The sequence below is a fragment of the Lissotriton helveticus genome, chromosome 8 (assembly GCF_964261635.1).
Source record: "Lissotriton helveticus chromosome 8, aLisHel1.1, whole genome shotgun sequence".
NCBI lineage: Eukaryota > Metazoa > Chordata > Amphibia > Caudata > Salamandridae > Lissotriton > Lissotriton helveticus.
In genome coordinates, this window is record NC_136069.1 from 1,189,620,253 (window position 1) to 1,189,643,016 (window position 22,764).

At 43.9% G+C, this 22,764-nt stretch overlaps 1 protein-coding gene across 1 annotated transcript in view; it reads left to right on the forward strand.

Moving 5' to 3' along the window:
- LOC144773228 (E3 SUMO-protein ligase RanBP2-like) overlaps positions 1 to 10,079 on the forward strand; it is a 559,200-nt gene extending 549,121 nt beyond the window's left edge. The window contains exon 28 of the mRNA XM_078658126.1: positions 9,300 to 10,079. Within this exon, the coding sequence (XP_078514252.1) occupies positions 9,300 to 9,421 (122 nt within the window). The 3' untranslated portion in view covers positions 9,422 to 10,079. The remainder of the gene's footprint in view (positions 1 to 9,299) is intronic.
- The last annotated feature ends 12,685 nt before the right edge of the window (positions 10,080 to 22,764 follow it).

Consider the following 22,764-nt stretch of genomic DNA (forward strand, 5'->3'; position numbering starts at 1 on the left):
GCAGGTACAGACTTGCCCTGGAACTAACCACAGAAAGGCAGTAATGGAAAAAACAATTTAGAAAGTATGTTCAGACAATTTGTTGTAAAACAGAATTCTGGAGTAGACTTCTAACCGCAGATTCCTTACCGTAGAATATTCATCAGCTGTGAGGCTGGATCCACAGAATCTTGAGCAGTACCTCTGCATACCGGTAGGTGGCACGAAGTGATGTTTGCGAAGCCTATATTAATGCCACTCCAGCAATCTGACATCTGTTCCTTTCTTTCTGTGCCAACAGTTGTGGATCCGGAGAGCTACCTCAGTCACTTTTTGACCAACTTTTTCATGACTTTTGTCAAGGTGTTTTTTTTTTATTGTTTCCAGTGTGCTAGGAACATGTCCCCTCTAAAACCTATGGGTTTTTAAGCATTGCGAGGAATGTCATAGACTGATGCCTGTGACTGATCCCTATTTGGTCTGTCTTTGGTGGTTGGGGTCGGGCCACAACTCAGTCTATCTCCGACTGTTTGTCGATGCACTCTAAGGTGATTCGGGAGAAAGAGTTAAAGCTCATTGCATTGGAGAACTGACATCTGGTAAGGGCCAGGATCTGACACTTCAGATTGACAGAATGTCACCACAGACAAGTGGGTGTTGCAGATCGGTTACGGAGTTACACCCTTCTATTTATCGCAACTCCGCTCATCGGCCGTCCAATGGCTGTCTGAGGACCATCTGTCCTTGGTATGCCAGGAAATGCAGGCTCTTTTGGCCGAAGAAACCATCAAGCTGGTGCCGAAACCATAAGTAGGTCATGCTTGCTACTTCCGCTTTCTGGTGCTAAAAAAGAATGGAGGCCTTTATCCCTCACAACCGATTCCTGCGTAAAGATAGATTCAAAATGCCATATCTGCCCTAGACCCCCTGGAGGCTAGATTGTAGCACTGGTCCTGCACAACACTTAATTTCATATCCCTGTCCCACAGACATTACCTACGGGTCACGGCGGGCTCAAAGCATTTCCAATTTGGATTGCTCCCTTTTGGCCTCATAGTGCACGAAAGTGATAGTGGTGGTTGAGGCTCATCTTCTGAGGTCAGGCCCAGTTTTCCCCTACCTCGACAACTGTCTGCTAAAGGCAGCCTAGCCCAAGGCAGTCATCACCCATCTCCAGACTAAGGCAAACCTTATTCATTCATTGGGATTCACTATGAACATGATGAAGTCAAACCTAGCTCCTTTTAAATGTTCCCTTTCATCTGAACTGTTCTGGGCGCTGTGAAGTTTTGTGCCTACTCTGCAGTTCAGAGAGTCTAGGACTTTCCGGCTATGATCCTGATGTCAGCCTTAGTCCTGGATCTTGCTGATACTTTGAGACTGCTGGGTGTGATGGCCTCTTCCATCCAGCTGTTGAAGCACAAATGGTGGCAAATGTGAGCTCTGCAGTGGGATCTAAAGTTCCAGTGGGCACAACACCAAGAACTGCAATGGATATTAAACTGCAATCTGTTCAGTGACACACCCATCTCACTTCCCCTCCTGGAACTGACCATGGAAACCGCTACCTCACATCTTGGTTGGGACATCCACCTGGGAGAAGTGGAGATCAGAGGACTCTGGTTTTCTGGTGGAGACCCGGCTCCATGACAATTTGTTGGAGTTGTGGGCCATCCGCTTGGCATTTAAAGCCTTAACTCCATCTTTCAAGGGGAGTTGGTTCAGGTGTTCATGGACAACACCACTGCCATGTGGTACTGCAACAGGCAGGGGGTGGTCGAGTCGTGAACTCTGTGATGGGAGGCCCTGCACCTTTGGAAGTGGCTGGGATGTCAGAACATCTTCATGGTCATACAACACCTGGCGGGATTTCGGACAACCAGGGCAAATAAACTTAGCCGTTGATGCCTTGCGGACCACGAATGGCGTCTACACCTGGGGTGGTGCTTTCTCTCTATTCCGCGAAAGGGGAGAACTATGGCTTGATACATTTGCCACCATCAAGAACACGCAATGTCAGCACTTTTGCACGTTGGAGTTGACAAAGCGGCTCGCACTCAGAGACTCGTTCCACTGTGGACTTCGGGACTGCTGTACACCTGTCCGTTGACATCAGTCCCACCCTGAGTCCTCAAAAAGAGGGCCCAAATCATCCTAGTGTTTCTGGATTGGGCACAGAAGTGTGGTATCTCGAACTCCTGGACATGAGCATTTGTCCTTCGATCCGGCTGGCCCTTCGGATGGATCACCTTGCAGCAGCAGGGATAGGTCCCGCATCCCATCTTGTGCACGCTCCATCTTCATACTTGTAGAATGAGCAGTAACAGTTAAGCGTTTTTGACTTTCTTTCCAAGGTTGTTGGTGTTATTCTGGCAGCCATGTGTCCCTTGACGAAATCAGCATATCCCTGCCATTGGGACAGGTTTGTGGCTTGGTGTTCAGACAACCATGTTGACCCACTTCATGCCAAACTGTCTGAGGTGTTACGGTTTGTGTTATCGTTAGCCCAGCAAGGATTTTCTCTGGCAACTTTTAAAGGTTGCTTTTGGGCTATTTAGACGTTTCTGCAGTTGCTGGATCAGCCCGTCCTATCTAAGTCACCTATGGTGACCAGTTTCTTGAAAGGTTTCCAGCACGTTTCTGTCTTTTCCCTTTGAAATGCCCAGTGGGATATAAATCTGGTTTGGGCCCGATATGTTCTCCCTTTGAACCCATACATAATAGTTCTCTCAAGCTTTTGACTTTTAAAACTGTCTTTTTGGTGGCCATTACATCTCACCCAGAGGGTGAGTGAGCTTCATGCCCTCTGTTCAATCACCATCTACTACCTCCTACCAGGACAAACCAGTTCCCCGAACCCGTTCCTCCTTTGCACTTAAGGTGGTGAACCTTATACCGGTCAGACGATCACCCTTCTAATGTTCTTTGCTCCGCCTCACCTGTCTGAAGAGGAGGAGAGGCTCCACTGTTTGGATCCAAAGTGGGTCCTTAGTTTTTAGCATGATCCTACCAAGGAACACCGACTGGACGGTCAGCTTTTAATTGGATTCACTGGAGCAAAGAAGGAAAAGGCTGTGCAGAAGAGAACCAAGTGTCAATTGATTGGATTGTACTCTGCATTACAGTTTGCTATGCATTGGCGAAGAAGCAGCCCCCTGAAGACTCAAGGACTCACTCCACCAGAGCCAAGGCTGTGACTACTGTATTAGCCTGCGGGGTACCTGTCCTAGACAGCTGCGTGCCAACGCTAAATACATTAAACAAAGCACTATTGTCTAGACAGTCAGATCCGTCAACAGAGGCATTTTTCCCGCTCGGTCTGGTAGGACTTTCTGGATTGTCAGTAAGCAGCCCCTCCTCTGAGAAGGGTTATTGCTATTGTATCTCTTCTAAGCTAAGGAATCTGCGGTTTGAAGTCTCTTCCAAAAGAACAAGATACTTAACCTTCAATGATGCCTTTTCTGATCACAGCCATTCTGACATGGCTCCTCGTCTATGGGCTTGGAGTGTGCCACAACAGAAACTGATTTCAGCTCACTGGGGTGGTGCCTATATAGGTACTGTGCACGTCGACTCCAGCGCGGACGAATTTGACGCAAAGCCTTCGGTGCTACCTACCGGTGCGCATAGGTACTGCTCAAGATTTTCCAGATCCAGTCTGACGCCTGGGCAATATTCTAAGGTAAGGAATCTACAGTTAGATTGTGTCTTTACCAGAAAAGGCGTTTCCAAAGGAAAGTAACTTGTTCATTGGGATGGTACACCACTCAAGGTAACATAAGACCTTTGCTGAATTCTAACAATCCCTTTATGCATCACCACCCCACCATGAAGCAGCAGGTATTCTCGACAGACATAAATATGCCCAGACAATGAACTGGAAAATTGAAAACCCTGAAGCCGAAATACCTATAGAGGAAATTGCAACATCCCTTCAAGAACGTCAGACGGGAAAAGCCTGGGCTACAAATATAGATTTTATAAGCAAATGGCTAAAAGAAATTCCACCTATCTCCATAAAATGTTTATAGGTACAAGAAAAGAGGGTATCCTACCATACAACTTGCGATTTGGCTATGACACAACTTAAATGAAAACCAGGAACCAGTACTCCTTGTATAGACACATATTTATTATAAACCAAGATATTAGTACACATTATTATTATTGCACCAATCCTAAATTACGTATTTAATAAATTAGAGGCATAAGCGAAGCTACTGTGAGCTAAGGAACCTCTAAGAACAGAACTCTGAAAACTAACCTTAGGGTGGATTATGTATGACGGAAGCATTGCCGTCCCAGATATTCATTAGTATTTGTGGGCTGCCTAGTTATTGGTGGTGAATGACTGGGCTTCCACCACTAGATGAGTTCTCAATCAGGATAGATAGCCACGCCATAGGTCCCCAGCGCTACTCCTCTACCTTATATAGGAGAGTAAGGCCAGGAGGGTTACCGCCTTGTACACGATCAGTTGCTAGAGACTGAGGAAAAGCAACAAAATGGATGGGATGGAAGAAACTTCTAACCCCCACTTTGGAACAGCAACCTATTGAGAGAGGTCTGTAATATTTCAGGATTCCAAAAGTGAGTTGTCATTGGAATTGGGAAGCTGGAAGATGTGTGGGAATAAAATGGACTGATATCCTTAGATTTAAAATAAAATACAGTTGAGCTGGCACTGAAACATAAATATTTCAGACTCGTACACACTTTTGTGGTCCATATATGGTATTGTAAAGACACGGAGTAGAGAATTGTTCCCCACTAGAAGACAGGCTCCTCACCAAACACCTCACAAAAAACGTAATAACCCTGACATACTAAAATTAAAAATTTATTCAGGCAAGTTGACAACTGACTTGAATGAATGGAGTGATAGTGAATGGAAAGAAGCACCCCAAAATCCAGAGAGAGGTATCAGTTAAGGCTGGACTCTGACTAATACGGTTTCAAAATACTCCATAGGATTGAAGATGGTAGGATTCACGTGGCCAAAATAGGTGGGATCAAAACATAGTAATGCCTTGCGAGGATTGTGGCCAAGTCAAGCAGGCTGCTGTAGCCACTTCTTATGGCTATGTCCTTGTCTAACATGTTACTGGGAGGAAACAAGGGGATGTTTGACCCTGATGTTGGATGTTCACATAGACTGCAATACGAAACTGTACCTTTTGGGAATACAGAATGAAGATGCCACAGGTAAATACAGCAAAATATTCTATTATCTGTTTTTGTTTGCTGCAAAACTAAACATTACCAAGTTATGGGGAGAAAGCCCCTCCCAGAAACAGAAGAATGGAAAAGAGATATGGACTGGTGCATGAAGGCAAGAAAGGGAATGTAAGAAGGTAGGGGATGCCCAAAAAAGGTTAAAAAATATAGTGTCAGTTGGAAATAATTCATAGGAATATTGTAAACAGTTTCTTGGTAGGAGAAATGCAAAGATTGGGGAAATGCTGCACATAACTAGACGTCGTTCCTCTTCTGGTCAATGGACTACTTGTACGAGAAGCAACCCAGATAACGGACGAAACTCTCATACAGTTGTAAATGGAACACTAATCACTGAAGGAAATGTGGTACTGCAATAGTATTTATAACATGTTAACATTAATAAATAAGAGATTTAAAAACATTTTAAAAATAAACTTCTCCAGATCCAATATTTCTCTGTTTTGTTATGGGTATTATTGCTGGGTACTCAAGACACATGCTTCAATGACTTGTTTTTCCAAAGTCTGCCAACAGTTAGTTTTGATGCATTTTCATCTGTTCATACATTTGGGAATTTTCACATAAGATTTGAGGCTAGTCGGACTAAGGTAACTTGTTCATAGGACACCCAAGGTAGGTAATAGGTCACAGCTTGATAAGCTAGTGCCCTGGCTAGCAGATATATTTAAGAAATACATATGTGTTGCGGCCATCGGAAGTGCTGTTAACATAGCAGCACAGTTAAGTGCAATACAGTGCAACTGATTGGGTTCTTGCACAATAGCATACCTAGGCAGCTGAAAGTTAGTGTTTCCTGTGTTTTTGTTCTGCAACTGGGGCTTAGCATTGGTGCTTGTGTAACTCAGACCTCGAGAGCAGCATAGTGAGTTTTAAGAAAACAGCATATGATGTTGAGAAGAAGAATGAAGGAAAGGGATATTTACTTTTTGATGATGAGTGTTCAGATCGATCTACCTGTCTTGGACATGGTGTTCAGGGTTTATAGCTTCTTTCTGAAATGGTGGAGTGAAGTGCCAAAGTGGATTTGTGGAGGGATGCTGTTAACCCTGAGAGCGTAGCATGGGAAGGCTTGTTCTCTGGAATTGTTTTATGGCATCTGAGTTTCTACTCTGGAAAATCAGAACTGTATGTTACACTGACCATTTAAAATGTGGATTTGCTTCTGCCACATAAGTTGCTTTGTTAGATGTTGCTCTTGGCTTACTGTGGTGTGTGCTGGGATTGTGATAGGGGGCGGGGGAGGGTTGTGCAGTTCATACAGGGTGTTGTGATATTTCTGCCTTAGTCCTTTCAGTCTAACTACTGAATGCAAAAGGCTTTGGGGTGGACTAGAGGGGTGTGGGATGCTGACGAGCAAACCATTGCCCCGGTGCAGAAGATCCAGGGTTTGCCTTTTCTGCTATACTTTTCCTGACTGCATGAACTTTTTGTATAGGTGTTGGCGATGAGGATAGCTCTGTTTTAGTTTGACTCAATTTTAGATGTCAACTTAACCTCCGGTAGGCTGTATCATGATCCCATTTTAGCACTATGCAGACTCCGAACAGGTCTATGCTTTAGATTATTCTAAAATTGTGCTGCATATAGCACATGCATTAACTCCAAAAACCTTTGATTTAGAGCACCAATTTCAGACAACAGAAGCTTGGAACCACAGAATCATGATTGTCCATTCGTTTCTGAGCTGTCTGTAGTTCACGTAGAAGTTCATAGATTTTCAGAATTAGTCACCGCACCACTAAAAAATATAATGCCCCAGTCTTGGATGAGTGCAATTATGTCTCTGAAAAATTGCTGTTTGTTGTGATTTTCTTGTAGAGTACAGTGTGTTTGGCATGCAGGTGTAATTTCATGTTACTGGAATCCATCGTAATCTCGGGGAGTTTCTTTGGATTGTTTGATCTTTATGTGACATATAAGAAGTGACCCCTTTCAACATATTGGTGTTGAAGCCTGTTTTTGGAAGAAAGTTGTTCAGTAGGGCTTCGTGGTTGGTTGTGAGCAAGACTGCTGCCAGATCTAGGAGGATCAATAAGCAGAACTCGCCACTATCCATGATTAGGAAGGCATATTCAACAATCTGGCTTATTGCTGTATCTATGATGCAGTGTGGACTATTTCATATTTGCTTGGACATGGAGAGGCTGTTAGTATGGATATTGTGTTCAATTCACAAACTGTATTTTGTAATACATAAGACAGTACTACAGAAGGACTATTTACATCTTACAAAATGATGTTCACGGACCTACAGCTCGAAACCTCCACCTTTCCTGTCTTCTGCGGACATCTCCACATACGTATGTATAGGTTTTTGTAGTACATTCCTCTCCAAAAAGGTTTCCAACTTAGTAAAAATACCAAGTACTAGAAACAGTACTCTAGAAGAGCTGATATAGGTGGAGGAACTCAACCTCACACATTACCTGTCTCTGCCAGTGAGACAGCTTAGAGGCTTGCGTAAAATTTATGACCCCAGGCCTGGATCAGATATTGCCAAATAACTGGCCAGAAGCTTTTGGCAGAGTATGACAAAGCCTATCCAGAGGAAGACGCTTATCTTGCAGAATATCAGAATACAGAAAATGGGAGTGATGAAAACCCCCCTGACACCCCTGACAGAGAAACACTTCCAAGTGAAGAGCTTGTTCTGGAAAGACTAGCCAGGAGGGCAGCTATAGAAGCTCAACTATAAGCTATAGAGAAAGAGAGAAAAGAGGTGGGCCTAGGACCCATCTCTGGTGGCAGCACAATAATACATTGGGAGAAAAGTGATTATTTTTACCCTAAAACCCCGAAAGGGATTGTCCCAAAATTCTGTGAGGGTGATTTATTGCTTTTGAGAGGGCCTGCCTTAGCAGACGACAGGTTCACAGGAAGCTGTGGAGTGCTATCCTGTGGGGAATGTGCTTAGGAAAGTGCAGAAATAGACTTCTGACACACAGTGAGAAAGGTGCTGAATCCTGTGATCTCATGAATGGTACCCTGATTGAGACCTCTGAATTCACTACTGAAGAGTATAGAACCTGTTTCAGGGAGGTTCAAAAACCCAGAGTCCGACCTGGGTAGATTTTGTAGCCTACTCCATGCAATCACTAAGAGGTTGGTTAGCTGGTAAAAATGTGCATAACTATGAAGGGTTTTATAATTTGATAATGAAGGAGCATCTTTTAAGTAATTGTTACTAAGAGAATTTACATTGGATCCAGTCTGACGCCAGTGGAAATTCAAAGGTAAGGAATATGTGGCTAGATATTTTCTCTACCAGATACGGCGTTACCCAAGGTCAGTAACTTGTTCCTATTGAATGCTACTGTTGTTGAATCACTATTGATCCTGATCTAGTTAGTGTTGGAGCGGTTGCTAAAGAGCAGCCTTCAAAAGTGTTCATACCTTTCTGGGCAAGAATAGCCGGCAGACCCAACCGTCTCTTCAGTGTCCAAATAACAGAAACATTAAGACATGTCCAATGTGTTTTTTTTTTCATTAATTTTCTCATCTTTACAGTTAGTGTCTTGCGCAGTGTAGGTAGTATGGCAGTGGATGACCTTACTGGGGCAAGTTATACTCCTTGTGGGCTCCTTGTGTTTTCATCGTCTTGGTATGTATCCTTTTCGGCCTGTCCTTCAGCGTGGTCCATTGTTGATACCTTTTAATGTAACTCTCTGGATTTGGCTCTGGCAGCCATTAAAAGATTGAAATTTAAGGTCTGTAATCCTTATAACTTGCAATTTCTCAAAGATGCTGATTCTGTCAACTACTTAATGCTCCTAGCCCATTCAGTGTGGTCCCTTGTTATGCTATATAGTTTATTTCCAAGTAACATAAAGATTAATAACTAGTTAGGGCTGGCTTTTCCACCATTCCCATTACCTTGCAATGTCTGTGAGGGGAAATGTACACTGATATGCATTTCACCTGAGCCATAGGATTCGAATTCCGATCTCCTTTGCCTCTCGGGATATTCCAGGCTGTGAACAGGTGCGAGGTGGCACCCGTACGAAATAATAAAACTACAAGCGATTTGTTCTATTTCAATATCTTGCATTAATAGCTGTCTTTTCCTGTTTAATTTTTAGATGGTGAAGGAAGAGCTGAACAATTTGCCGTTAGGTTTAAAACTCAAGAGATGGCTGATTCCTTTAAGAAGACATTTCAGGAATGTCAGCAGAATTTGCAAGAGGTCACCGCTGCATCGTAGAAAGACAGCAATCTGCCTTATAGAGCTATTAACAATCTTTCTTCCCTTTCTTTGGGTTATCCGACCAGCTCCTAATGTTAAGCAGAACTGTAAATACATCATTGTTGTGCCAGTCTGTCTTGCAGAGAGGAATTCATTTCTCGTTCTATCTCTAGCCAGCATAATGTTTTCCTGGCAGATATAAGAACTAAGTCGAGGCTTCAACAGTCGCTGTCCTCAAGAAATTCTCTATCGTTCTACCCTACAGATCTTTTATTAAAGTCACTTGTATGCTGTAAATTAAGACAATATTTCTGCAAATAATTCAAATACATTCCCATTAAATTTTGCCTATTCAAGCTGTATGGACACCCATCAAATTGTAACCATATTTGGTTTTTAGATCACTACCAGTACCTTGGCCACCAAAGGTACAAACCTGATCATGTATGTAAATATGGTACATATTTAAATGTAAATGCCTTGTCTTTGTGTCTGTATGCCTACAGCGTGTGAGAGAACTTGTTCTTAACACATTAACCTGTTCCGTTACTTTTAAATGTGGTTGGTGTTGGGTTGGGGGGGGGACAGCTTCTTTGTATACCGTTTTTTCAGCTTATTCAATATTAATAAATAACTTTTTTTATAACTGTACCAGGCATTGTTACAGCTATTAACAGATACACGTGTAATGTGTTCCTCATTCGGGCTTTTTATAATTTTTTCTAGAGATCTAGTTGGTAGATCAAGGAAACATATGGGTATTTAAAGACCTGTTTGTTCAAGTGAAGATTTGATTGGCTTTGTAGTGTAGATTAGCTGTGCTATCAGCGTTCTACTTAAAAACATAACACAATCTTCTTTAATACTCATTTAAGATAACAAAGTAAAATGTCCTAGAGTTGAGACCAGAGGATAAGTATTATAAAATGACCCTTTCCATCACCACCATCCCCGTTTTTGCACATGTCAGATCCCTTTACGTCTCAAGTCATATTTGGCTGGTTCTAATGCAATCCTTTGACTTCAGCCTCAGTATTTCTTTTTATAAAACATGTCTTTACCAGACTGATGCAGCTCCTTCCTGCTCGATGACCCCGGCGCAGAGCATCTTAAGCCTCGTTTGTAGATCTGGCTGGAGAGAGGAATCATAATGAGACCAAACAGAGCACAAGATTAGTTAGGCAGGTCAGTTACTTACCCCAAATTACTCGAGTGAACACAAAGTACGGTACTCCGCGCAGGTCTGTTTGTGAGCCAGAGTCACATTGGGTTATGTCCCCCACCCCTCTGGTGCTGGCCAGAACCTGGAATAACCTGACCCCACTTCATTCTAAATTTGGCCACAGATTGCTACTTGGAGAATGTTCACACTCAGTAACAGTCTTCTGCCTTTGTGATGTAGGCCTGTATCTTAAATCAACCTTTCTGTGTTTATTGCACATAAAAACGAATTTCCCCAAATCAGAGTCTTATCTCTACTCGAGGGTTTATCTATACATGGTCATCTAAAGACACAGGGCCTCCTGTAACTGAGAAAACCGATTCACTCAATGTTATCTTGATGTGACCATGTAAATACAGAGCATTGTTTAATTTAATATCCCATCTGGGATCGTCCACAAATGCAGTAATCAACTCTTGAATAATTTCCAAATGTTCTGTGTTTATTTGTATGTTATGCAGCTTTTATGGCATTTATTTTTTGACGTTTTCATCTGTATTATTCCATTTTTATTTTTTGTTCTGTATTTATCCATTTTTATTTTGTATTTAGTGTATAAATGAAGTTGTAATGGGTATATTTCCACATGTATTTAACTGATAAACGTGTCACATTTGAATGCAGGTTTTAGCTACATACAGTAGAGTTCAGGCACCTAAAAACATTTGCATTGTGGAATAGTGTAATCAGCTGTATACCTGCATTTGTGTAAGCTTCATTAGGAAAGATTTGTTTCTTTTTTAAAGTCCCTTACCTGCCAGTTTGCACACCTGCTGATCTAACACTTGTGATTGACAGTAGTGAGAATCACCCGAAGAAGACCTATTTTCTGTTTTTTTTTGTATTTAAAAATAAATACAGTCAAGAAAATGTCTAGTTTTTCTGTCTGTATTTATCTGTAAGAATCAGTAAAAACTGGAAGCCCCAGTTAGGTGTTACAGGTCTCAGCCTGCAATATCAAGGTGATGCTAAATTTACTAAATGCCCAGCATGCGAAGAAGGGCTGTAATAAAACCGATCCCTGAGCGAACTCGTTAATTGACCGAGTGCAAATAAACATATGTAATCCACTTAATTCTCAGTAAATATAAGCCACATGGAGGTAAAGTCGAGTCAAATTACATTAATTTATTTGTTATATCAAAATCACTGAAGTGCATGGAAGTAGGAGAGGGGTGCTGATGTTTTCTAAAGGGAATTGATACATTTTTCGAGCAACGGGTGGTATTATGTTCTCTGGTTCGCTTTCCTGATTGGTTATCATCAGGACCACTCGGGTGTCTGGAAGAAAGTGGTCCCAACTTCAGGGCATCAGTCTTCCAGCAAGGCTGTTGATGTTGTGTGCGCAAATTACTGCAACTGGCGCGGCAGCTATTCATTGAATCCTGTGTGGGATTACTTTCTCTCGCTCTGTTTTTTAAGATTGAAGGAAACATTTCTGCTGGTGAGTGCTGTGCTTTTTGAGTGTGGAAAGATAGATTTGGTGCATATCCAGCCTATTTTGGTAAGAGTATTGTGTGTGAGCACAATACCCCCGTATTTGGTCTTGAAAAGCAAAAACACCCTTCATTGGTTAGCAAAACAAACTGCAACCAGTTTAATCGTTAGGGAGGTCATTGGAAGCAGATTTGTGAAAATATTTAAAAATCATCCCCACCTTCCTCATCCCATCCCCCTTCCATGCTGTCACTTGTACCTCCCTCTGTGCGGATCTCTGTTGGTATTAGTGGTTCTGAAGTGATTGATTGGTTGCCCCCCCCCCTGCTTTCTATGCCCCTCACAAGACTTTCCTCTCCTGGCATCCTAACAAAGGGCCACACCAGCTAAGGGCAATAAGCCATGCAGGCCTTGATTTTTCAATTTTAGTCACTGAAATGACCAAGACATATCCCTTCTCATGGCGGGCCACCATTCACCTCACATTTAAAACTCACTGCCTTCGTCTCATCCGTACACTACACACATTACACGACAAACCATCTCCCCAGCAACGCTTTCTCCTTGCACCCCACGGTTAGCTGCCCCTTCTCCCAGCAATCATCTTTACTATTGAGCAACCAGGGCCCCATGGATAAGACCACAATCCAATCAACAGCTGTGATGGAAAACGTTAATTTTCAAGATAATGAATCATTACCATACCCGCTGGCAGTGAGAAACCTCTATAGTACTTCAATCAGTGCTGCAAATAACTGAGAACATTGTCCATAAGCTGGCCTCTCATATAGTCCTGTGTTCTATAAATCAAACCCACTTTGGAAAAATGAAACCTAACCGGAGAGTTGATTCATTTATTGAATAATTGCCATCAGGATGCTTCACAGTCTGTATATACAAGTTCAGGCAATCTTTTGCGTATCATTCTATATTACACATCCATTCAAACCGCAGACAAAGGTCAAAAACATATTTTTAAAGGATGAAAGTTGAAGGGAACAAAATACATTTCATGTTATAACAGTATGTACTAATGCTTGCCTTTTTTCCTCGTGTGTGTATTTACAATTCCACCTATGAATGCGGCTGTATCCACAATTGTATTTTCTAATCGATGAAGATATGATTACAGGGGGACTGAGCTTGAATTGCATTTGCAGTATTTGGTAATAGGTTGAGCTATGTTGCATTATGTCTGAACCCTTTAGTGTTGGGTCGCAAGCATTGCAAGTACCACCGGCCCATGATTTGGAGTGGGTGGAGAGACCCCACTGACTTCTGATGAAGTGGTTAGATTACTATTTGTGTTACAGGGTGGACCGAATGATCTTTGAAACAGTGACTCCTTTTGCATTAAAATGAGCGATTCAACCATTACATTTCCTGCACCTAAAATGTGACACTTGTATGGAATGGCCTTAACTATATGGCTGGCAGTGGGACAACATGTTTTGATGCATATCAGTTTGCTACTGTTTTGTGAGATATTAAGGTGCATTACATCAGCCTTGTATAATAGTGGTGCCTGGAAAAGATGTGCCTGGGTTAACCAGGCTGTCTTCAAAGAGGCCATTCTGCAAATTTCAATGTGGTTCTGCCAAGGAGCCCCTTTGAATTCCTTTATTAAATATTTTGTTTTATTTAGATTTACCATACTAAAGTGGCCTTGACACCTCACTAGAGCTGTCTCTGGAGTTTCCATGTGATCCTTCCACAGAGGAGAGTATGTCATTTGTGATAGTCCCTTTCAGAGCTGTAGAGGTTGTGAAACTTTTATCTTCCACCAGCGGAGACTAAATTCAAATTGCTTATTGAAATCCTCCAGCCTGACACATCTGCTTCTTAGCTTCTTTAACCTGTTAACGAGGCACTAGTTGATCATATTCTGACAGCTTAGACAAAGCTCTTTTCTGCTCTGACTGTTGAGCATCCTATTGCCAAGCTCCTGAAAACCCCAGGTTTGTAATACACCATCCATCACCTGAGGGTTTGGTGATACAGCCCTCCCTTCTACTCCTCCAGATACGATTCCAAATAGAATGATGCCTTGGGCTGAAAGGTATTTCCTTCATGCAGTGTGGCAATGTGCTCTGTCACTGATTCGTTCCTCTTAGCTCATTGTTCCTATTCCCTGTAGACTGTTGCACAGGTGGTCCGGCCTGTTTTGCCAGAGGATCTATGTTGATGTTCACGTTCTTCAGACCAGAACACAAGTTTGCTTGGCCATCTTGTGCTTTGGGAACTTTTGTAACCAAGGACATGAATGGATGCACACTACTGGATTTTCTGTAGTTGCCCAGTCTTTCCTAATAAACATGTCCTTTGATAGCGCCCGGCCATTTTGTGAAACGGCTGATTCTGCTCTGGAAAAGTCTAAATGGCTCAATAGCATATTTGCTGGTGTTTGCATCCCAAGCGTGCTAGTTTCACCAGCCTTCTGGGATGTTTTGGAGCTCCTCCAAGAACCCCCCTTTTGATTAACAACAGTTATGCAGAGGAGGTGGTAAAGATAGGGGGCGAAAACCGCAACAACCTTCCTCCTCCTCAACTGGCATTGCACCAGAATCTTTTTACTTCACTCGTGTGGGAACACAAGCATTCAGAACGAAGCAGTCTTCCATTTTCTGCATCATTGGCGTTTGAGTACTTCAGAGTAATGGTTCTTGTAGACTGTCCAAGTTGCTTATGCTTTGTGTTTCAGGATGCTCCTCTGAATATCTGTCCGGTGCTTATGGTGGCCTCCACAGATCATGCATAAATCCTTTCTAGAAGGATTTTGATCTTGCTTGCAATCTAATGCCTCAAAGGGAATGAGGGCAAATGTGCCAGTATAGTTACTTACTGGACCCTAGTGGCCTGTGGCATCTTCTGGACATCATTATGTTAAACTGATTCTTCTGGAGGGACCCATTGAAAATGTTGATGTATGTGCAAGTCGTGTTGGCCTTGGACTGCTTAGACTGGATGGTGTCCTTGCACTTGCTGGGCACTTTCTTTAATGTGCCAGTCATACAGGAAATAGATGCATTTTGTTCTTGGTTGCTGTTGGGACGGAAATGTCCCTTTCATGTTGACAGATGTGTACTACTGCCCTGGGTACCCCAGCTGCAATGGTATCTGGGCCCCTGGTGCTGAATTGTGCTGCCTTGGGTGTACACAGATCATGCTTGTACATCATGACATAGGCCTGTCTCACGGATTGCGGTCTTGTTGGACCAGGAGGAAAGCCCAAAGCACTACCCTCTTAGGGGTGAAAGGCTACTGCCTTTACCAGGAGTTTAGCAGCACAAGCGGGATAGTTGCAGCCTACTGTGTAGTGATCAGTAGACATGGACAGGTCTTTTTATCTGTGTCATTGGATTGGGGTCTACAGGCTCACTCCTGTAAAGATCAGCTGCTCTGTTCAACTCACTCTTAACCTACATCAAATTAGTATGTGGGATGCCCAGTGCTTGCATTTGCTGGGTGTATGTGTGCCTGTGAATGGTGCAATACATGAAGGACTCTGGATTCCATTTTGGGAGACCCAGGAGTGACTGGAGGATCTTGAGAAGGTATAGGAATCCCCCCAGACAGATTTGTGGATTTTTGCATCCTGTGAGCTGAGTGGGGCAAACATATTGGAGAAAAAAAAGCCAGGCTCTTCAGTGCACTTCAAACGGTGATCTTTGGTTCAGGAAGAGTTTACTAGAAAGGGGTCTTAGTACATTTCAGGCTGGAGATGGGGCTGATAAGAGAATCATAAAGAGTATACCTGGGGTCCTGAGGTAACAGCAGTCCTTAATTAGAGCCTGTGGTTTCTGATGGCCGGCACTGGCACTTAATTGTCAACACCAGCGCTTATAACAGTCTGCCACATGGTGCTGTCTAATTTACAGATAAGTACAAAAATAGTTGTATATTAAGTCAATATATATTAAAAATGGCTAATACCCGCTGCCCAACCATTCTTATAGCATCGGGGGCCTGAAAAAGTCTGGATTGTGACACTTGTAGGAGTGTGGTGCTTTGTAGTTGTGTTGGTACTGCCAACACAATAACATGAACAAGTGGCCCCCCACTCAAGATACTTAAAGCCAGGGAAAAGAGGAGAAAATGTAAACACAACACTGATAAATTCCCTCATGGCCTACCTACTTTATACATTGAAACATAGTTCATTTCATTTCCTAAGACCTCCAAAACACAGCAACAACAATTTCTTTGGTTATATTTTTAATAATTTATTTCTTTTTTGTCAATACTTATCATCTTTTACTTTTTTCAACTCATTCTATTCTTTTTATCATTTTTTAGCAAATATCACATATAAAAAATCCATCATTTAAATATATAAATTATCACCATTTTATGCAGTACAACACTTTTTATATAATACCGCAGATGTGACATTGGGGCCCTTCTGTATGTACCACCTTTGTGCACGGATGTCAGTTCCTTTCTTTCCGCGCCTTCCGACATTGATCAGGTGCTAGCAGTGCTGTCCCGGACAAACTGTTTTTCCCCCCCTCAAGAAAAACTTGAAATTCCATCTCTATTATGCATATGGGCCCTAAAAGGCCGGGTTTCAAGCGGTTTCATGACGGTTACCAGCAGATGATGGACACCTTGATGTCAGCCTCTGGTAGCTCAGCACCTCACAACACAAAGTAGTGTTCCTGCTGTGAGAAAATTAAGTGATTCGTGCTCATAAACCAAAGCTTACCTTCGCAGAACTCCAGAAGAAGACGACGAAGTGTTCTCAGTCCTGATCGAATGCTCACACTTCAGGGGCTGTTCTTTGGTCTGCCCCACAAAGAGATCCAGGATTTCAGGTAGGTCTTGTGAATCGCATAAGAAGCCCAAAAATGGGTCGCCAACGTCCTTGCCACTCGCATTGTTTGGAGTGGTGCAACATCCTCGGGTACCTCTCGACTGCAGAGTGAACTCGCTAAGTGCTTTCGCATGACTATCATGCCTCAGTGAGCAGCCACAGCAGACAAAATGCAGCGTCTGAAAGAACCCATAGCCATTATTTTTGGTACCCCACAGAAACCCACTGGAGAGCCATTAGACCCCACGTATTTAAGGAGGCAGCCTGTCGGAGGATCCATCCCTGACACCAACCACACTACTTGACCTCCACCTGAGGTCACCCCGCCAATGAGCCCTGCTCTGCCAGTTCAAACGTGACATCCTCTGCTGCCCACAATGCTAAGACCAATGCCACAGACCCAAGCCTTGATGCCAGCACTGATGTCACAGAGGCCAGATTTGGATCCGATAGTTTTATCAGATTCAGAAACTGAGCCCCGAACGTCATTAGTTTCTCAGACCCAGTGCAACAGTTCTATGAGGAGGAGGATGACAGTGATGACCATTATGAAGAGGCTAATACTTTTAAAGATCTTCAAGAAGCCAGTCGGGCTGACATTAGCCTGAATTCGCTTAATCTTATGGCCACTGAAGAAGCTGACTCCTTTGCTACTGTCTTCAAGAGGGCCGTGTAAGTGCTTGATTTAGCACTGCCATCCAAGAGGTCACAACCAATCTCTTGACAGAGGTCTTCAACCTTGCATCTACCACCCAGGAACTACTTTGCCCCTTTAACTAGTCTCACCGATATACTGGTGGGCACCTGGGCAAAACCAGGATCTCCACCCTCCATCGTGAACAGATAGGTGGCAAGGCAGTACAGACCCGCCCACACAGGACCACATTTCTTAATCCAGCACTGTACCCCGATAGTCTGATTCAGGCCTCATCCGTCCGCATTAACCCAAACTCATTCCCTACCACTCCATGTGAAAAGGAATCCAAAAGAATAGAACATTTTGCTCAACAAGTTTTTTCCACTACCAGCCTTGCATTGCAATCTGTCAATACCTCCTGGAAATTATTCACACACCTTGTGGTGGATGTCTTGCCACCTGTCGCATAGAATTTGAGACAAACCCTCCGAAAGTCTGCTTCTCGGTGGCCAAAATTCTGTGAAATACACCACCCCTTCTGTCCTGAACAAAACTGGTTGCCTGGGTAGGGCATTCGGGACCAGCGTGGTGTGGTGGAACCACACTTGGATTTGCTCAACAAGCTTTGTCAAGTGGCCAACAATCTTTATTGACATCCTGTTTGATGGCTCTCATCTCTTTAGAGTGAAGGCTGACTCGGCCCTCAAGAAATTTCAAGTGAGCAAGGCCACCACTCACTCTCTAGGCTGAGCTCAGCCTGTTCAGCAGTACCCCCAACATCAATGCCTCTTTTGAGGCTTTGGTAGAGGACACTTGCAGAGACAACACCAATACAGGCCTCAGAAGCAACAGGCCTCCATGTCCTTTCAAGGGTGAGGCCAGTGGGATAGCTGACAACATTGAGGTCCCCAGGGGCAACGCACTACCCCAACTCCTCTGGCTGATGGAAAACCGTTTTGTATGTCGTGGCACACAATCGCCCAGTGAGAGGTCAAGTTACCTTTCACATCCCCGGATGCCTGAGCATCACATCAGACTAATAGGTGCTCCAGATTGTGGAACACAAATATTCCTTACCTTTGTGTGCTAGACATGGTGCCTGCATCAGAGATGGGGATTGTTTGTAACTCCTGTTATTTTCTGGTGCTGAAAAAGAACCGATGCCTTCGTCCCATTCTGGAATTTCACCCTCTGAACTTCTTCCTTTGAAAAGTCAAGTTCAAAATGCTCCCCTTGGTCCAAGTTCTGTCTGCTCCAAATCAAAGAGATGGTTGACTGTACTTGCAGAGAGCATACTTTCACATTCCCATCCTTCAGTCCTAGAGGCGTTACCTGCAATTTCAGGTAGGCCACAAGCAATTTCAGCTCCCTGTGCTTCCCTGTGGCCTCACCTGTGTGTGTCAGGCATTCTTCAAAGTGATAGTGGTAGTTGCAGCTCATCTGCGGAGGTTGGGAACACTAGCATTCCTGTTCCTTGATGACTGGCCACTGAAACCGGGATCACCCCAAACAGTCGCAAGCAATCTCCAGACAAAGGCGACCTGTTCACATTGTTGAGTTTCTCAGTCAATGTGCCAGAGTCATAAAAGGGGGTGCTGATGGACGGAGCAACAGAACCAATCAAACACTCACACCCAGTCAAAAGATCTGGGTTTGATCCATCACCGTTCTTTAGCCCACTCTGCCACCCCAGTTCAGACATGGCTATATGCAAATCAGTCTGACCCTGTGCCTTATGGGAACAGTCCAGCCCGAACTGCCAAGCCATGCCTTCCCTGGACCGGAAACAAGCTTCCGGGGACCGGTTTCTGGCATTCCAGCCGTCTTCAGTCCGGCTTGCTTGAATCCAGTGGCAAAGTGAGCAAGGGACTCACGTCTGAGCATACCCTGCCACACTTATGGCGGCCAAAAGCGGTACAAAAGGGGGTGGTGATGGACGGAGCATCCGAACCAATCAAACACTCACACCCAGTCAAAAGATCTGGGTTTGATCCATCACCGTTCTTTAGCCCACTCTGCCACCCCAGTTCAGACATGGCTATATGCAAATCAGTCTGACCCTGTGCCTTATGGGAACAGTCCAGCCCGAACTGCCAAGCCATGCCTTCCCTGGACCGGAAACAAGCTTCCGGGGACCGGTTTCTGGCATTCCAGCCGTCTTCAGCACGGCTTGCTTGAATCCAGTGGCAAAGTGAGCAAGGGACTCCTGTCTGAGCATACCCTGCCACACTTATGGCGGCCAAAAGCGGTACAAAAGGGGGTGGTGATGGACGGAGCATCAGAACCAATCAAACACTCACACCCAGTCAAGCCTGCCTGATGAGGATTATGAATCCGAAACCGGTCCCAGGATGCTTGTTTCCGGTCCAGGGAAGACATGGCTTGGTAGTTAGGGCTGTACTGTTCCCATGAGGCACAGGTTCAGACTGATTTGCATATGGCCATGTCTGAACTGGGGTGGCTGAGTGAGCTAAAGAATGGTGATGGATTAAACCCAGATCAGTTGACTGAGGGTGAGTGTTTGATTTGCTCAAACGCTCCGTCCATCATCCCCTTTTGTTTCGCAATGTGCCAGTCATACCTGACTCCTTCACAAAGGCTTCACTTCAGTTGAGCCATCCTGGACTTAATGCTTTTCGGGCCATCTCTCCGCCTCAACTAGTCGAGGACATTCGGGCCGTGATTCTGAAGCTTCTGGGCCTCTTGGTCTCCACACCCTACTTGTGCACCATTCCAGGTTGTACATGCAGGCTCAGCAGTGGGATCTGAAGTCCCAGTGGGCTCTCAACCAAGGCAACCAATCGGACTCCATCCAGGTGTTGAAGGAGACTGCAAACGATCTGCAGTGGTGGTTCCTCAACTACAATTGGATCAGTGTCAGAATCCTCTGCCTACCCCTCCAGAGGTAATGGTAGTGATAGATGCAGCATTGCTGGGTTGGGGAGGTCATCAAGGAGAGGTGGAGATCAGAGGACTCTGGTCTCCAGTGAAGGCTCGCCTCCACATCAACTTGCTCAAGTTGTGATTCCCGACCATCAAAGGGGAACTGGTTCAAGTACTCACGGGCAACACTACCGCCATATGGTATTGCAACAAGGTGTAGAGTTGTGGTTTCTGTGCGGAGATGCTCTGTGCCTAAAGAAGTGGCTGAATGCTCTGGGCATATCCCTCATCATCCAGCACTAGGCAGGATCTTTAAACACCAGGGTAGACTAACTCAGCTGACATAGCTTAGTGGATCACCAATGGCTGCTACATTCTGAGGTGGGCATGACTTCAGACAATAGAGCTACATCTCCTGTCTCGAAAATGAGTAGTGGGGCTGGGATCCAAAGCATCTCATTTGTTAGGTCCAGGTTCTTGACCATGTAGGGGAGAGCTCTGCAGAGTACCCAAGGAACTGCTGTGATCAAAACTGGTGTCTGCATGTCAGCCAGTTTCCCATAGGTGACGGACATCACCTGAAGTCTGAACAACTTGCTAGAAAAGCTGTATGTGTGCGACATGCTTAGAATCCAGCCTGCCTTCTCTGGTAGGGAAGGAGTGGTGCTGCAAGAGGAGATCCTAGCCTATGCATGTACCTGGCGGTTGGAGCACCCATAATAATCTGACTTGTGTTCTGGAGAGTGACTTGCACCAACCTGAAGTGTGGTTCATATAATAATGAACTGCATGAAGAGGTGACAATACCCTAAGTACCAGCATCTTCGCCCTGACCAGTGGGACTTGTTCTAATGACGTGCTCTGGACAAAGTCCTAGCAGAGGGACCCTTTTCCAGTTTGGGGGGTCACAGTATGACGGCCCCAGACAAATGACCCTCCATGCACCATGGTTGTGGTCCAGTAGCTCCTGTCTTGCCCCTCTGCCCCCCACCCCTCTTTCCGAAATTGGATTATCAAAAGCAAAATCTTTAGATATTGTAAAGTGTAGAAATCTTTCCAAAATCATAATTACCAGTAGGGGTCACATTGTGAGTCCTTTCTACTCTGAGCCATTACCTGCGCACATTTCTGCATCCTTGCCAGCCACCGCCAGGAGAGTAATCTGTTTTAAACTATAGGGGTTACGTCCGTTACGGGGGCCGGGTAGGACGTTTACAACTGTTATCAAAAAGGGTTACCTGGCCACCATTTTATGTGCTGCTAATTTATTCAGCAGATACAACATACAAAGCCTTTAGTCATTGTATTATACTTCAACAATTGTATTTGATTCAAATCATTTTAAAACTTCAATTGTTCATTTTCAATGCATTACAGGAATACACATATCATTCTGCGTTGTGTACCTTTGTGAACTCTTAACAAACATATGTGCATAAACTCATAACAATTAAATGTAATTATATATAAACAGTAACATCAAATCATTGAATTACACCAGTCAATACTGTAAATTGTCTGCCAGCGCTGAGACTATTTTCATTATACATGGGGCGTAAAGACAGACAGGCTACGAGGATGAACCTATTTAGGAGGTTCTCTCTCGGGGTATATTTCATGTGGCACCCTCACTAGAGTGCCAGTTGATGTGGGTCCCTCGGAGACGGAAATGGACCACCCGACGCGTTTCCAATCCCCCTTTGCCTTAGGGGATTATCATCAGGATTCAGACCACGGTGTAATCTATATAATTAACTAAATAAAACACCATAAATTATAAATCTCATCACCCCTTCTTTCTCTCCATCTAACGGTTAGTTTAGGGATTACTATAAGGGTACATTATATTCTTCAACGTGACTCATTCACTCTTGTAGCAGATATTTCTTCTTCTGTGGTGAATGTGTACCTAAACATGTCCAAATTAATTGTGTCAATGTACGAGTCTAAAGGTTGCTGGTAATTATTGTCACAGCTACGTCTTTGTTTATGGACTTACTCTGTATCTTCAAGCGTATGTATCCGTAAATGTCAAATTGTTTCCTTGTTCCTGGTCAAAATGAGTTGAGGCTTTCATTTGGAGGATTTATGTCTCCGCCCTGTAACAGACGCATTGTATTCAATGGACTAATTTGATGCCCTTCTGTTTTTGGCATAGAACCAGCTTATTGCGGCATTTCTCTTACTTGAACAAACGGTTCCTCTTTGATCAATGGCTTCCTGCATCCGTTGTTTCAAAGTATGTTCTTGATGGCCTGACAAGATTGATCAAACCTTTGTCACTTGATTGTTTCTCATAGTCTCAATTGCGTATTGCATCTATCATGTGCGCGTGTACTGTTGCGTGGATCCTACTTGCGCGACTCTAT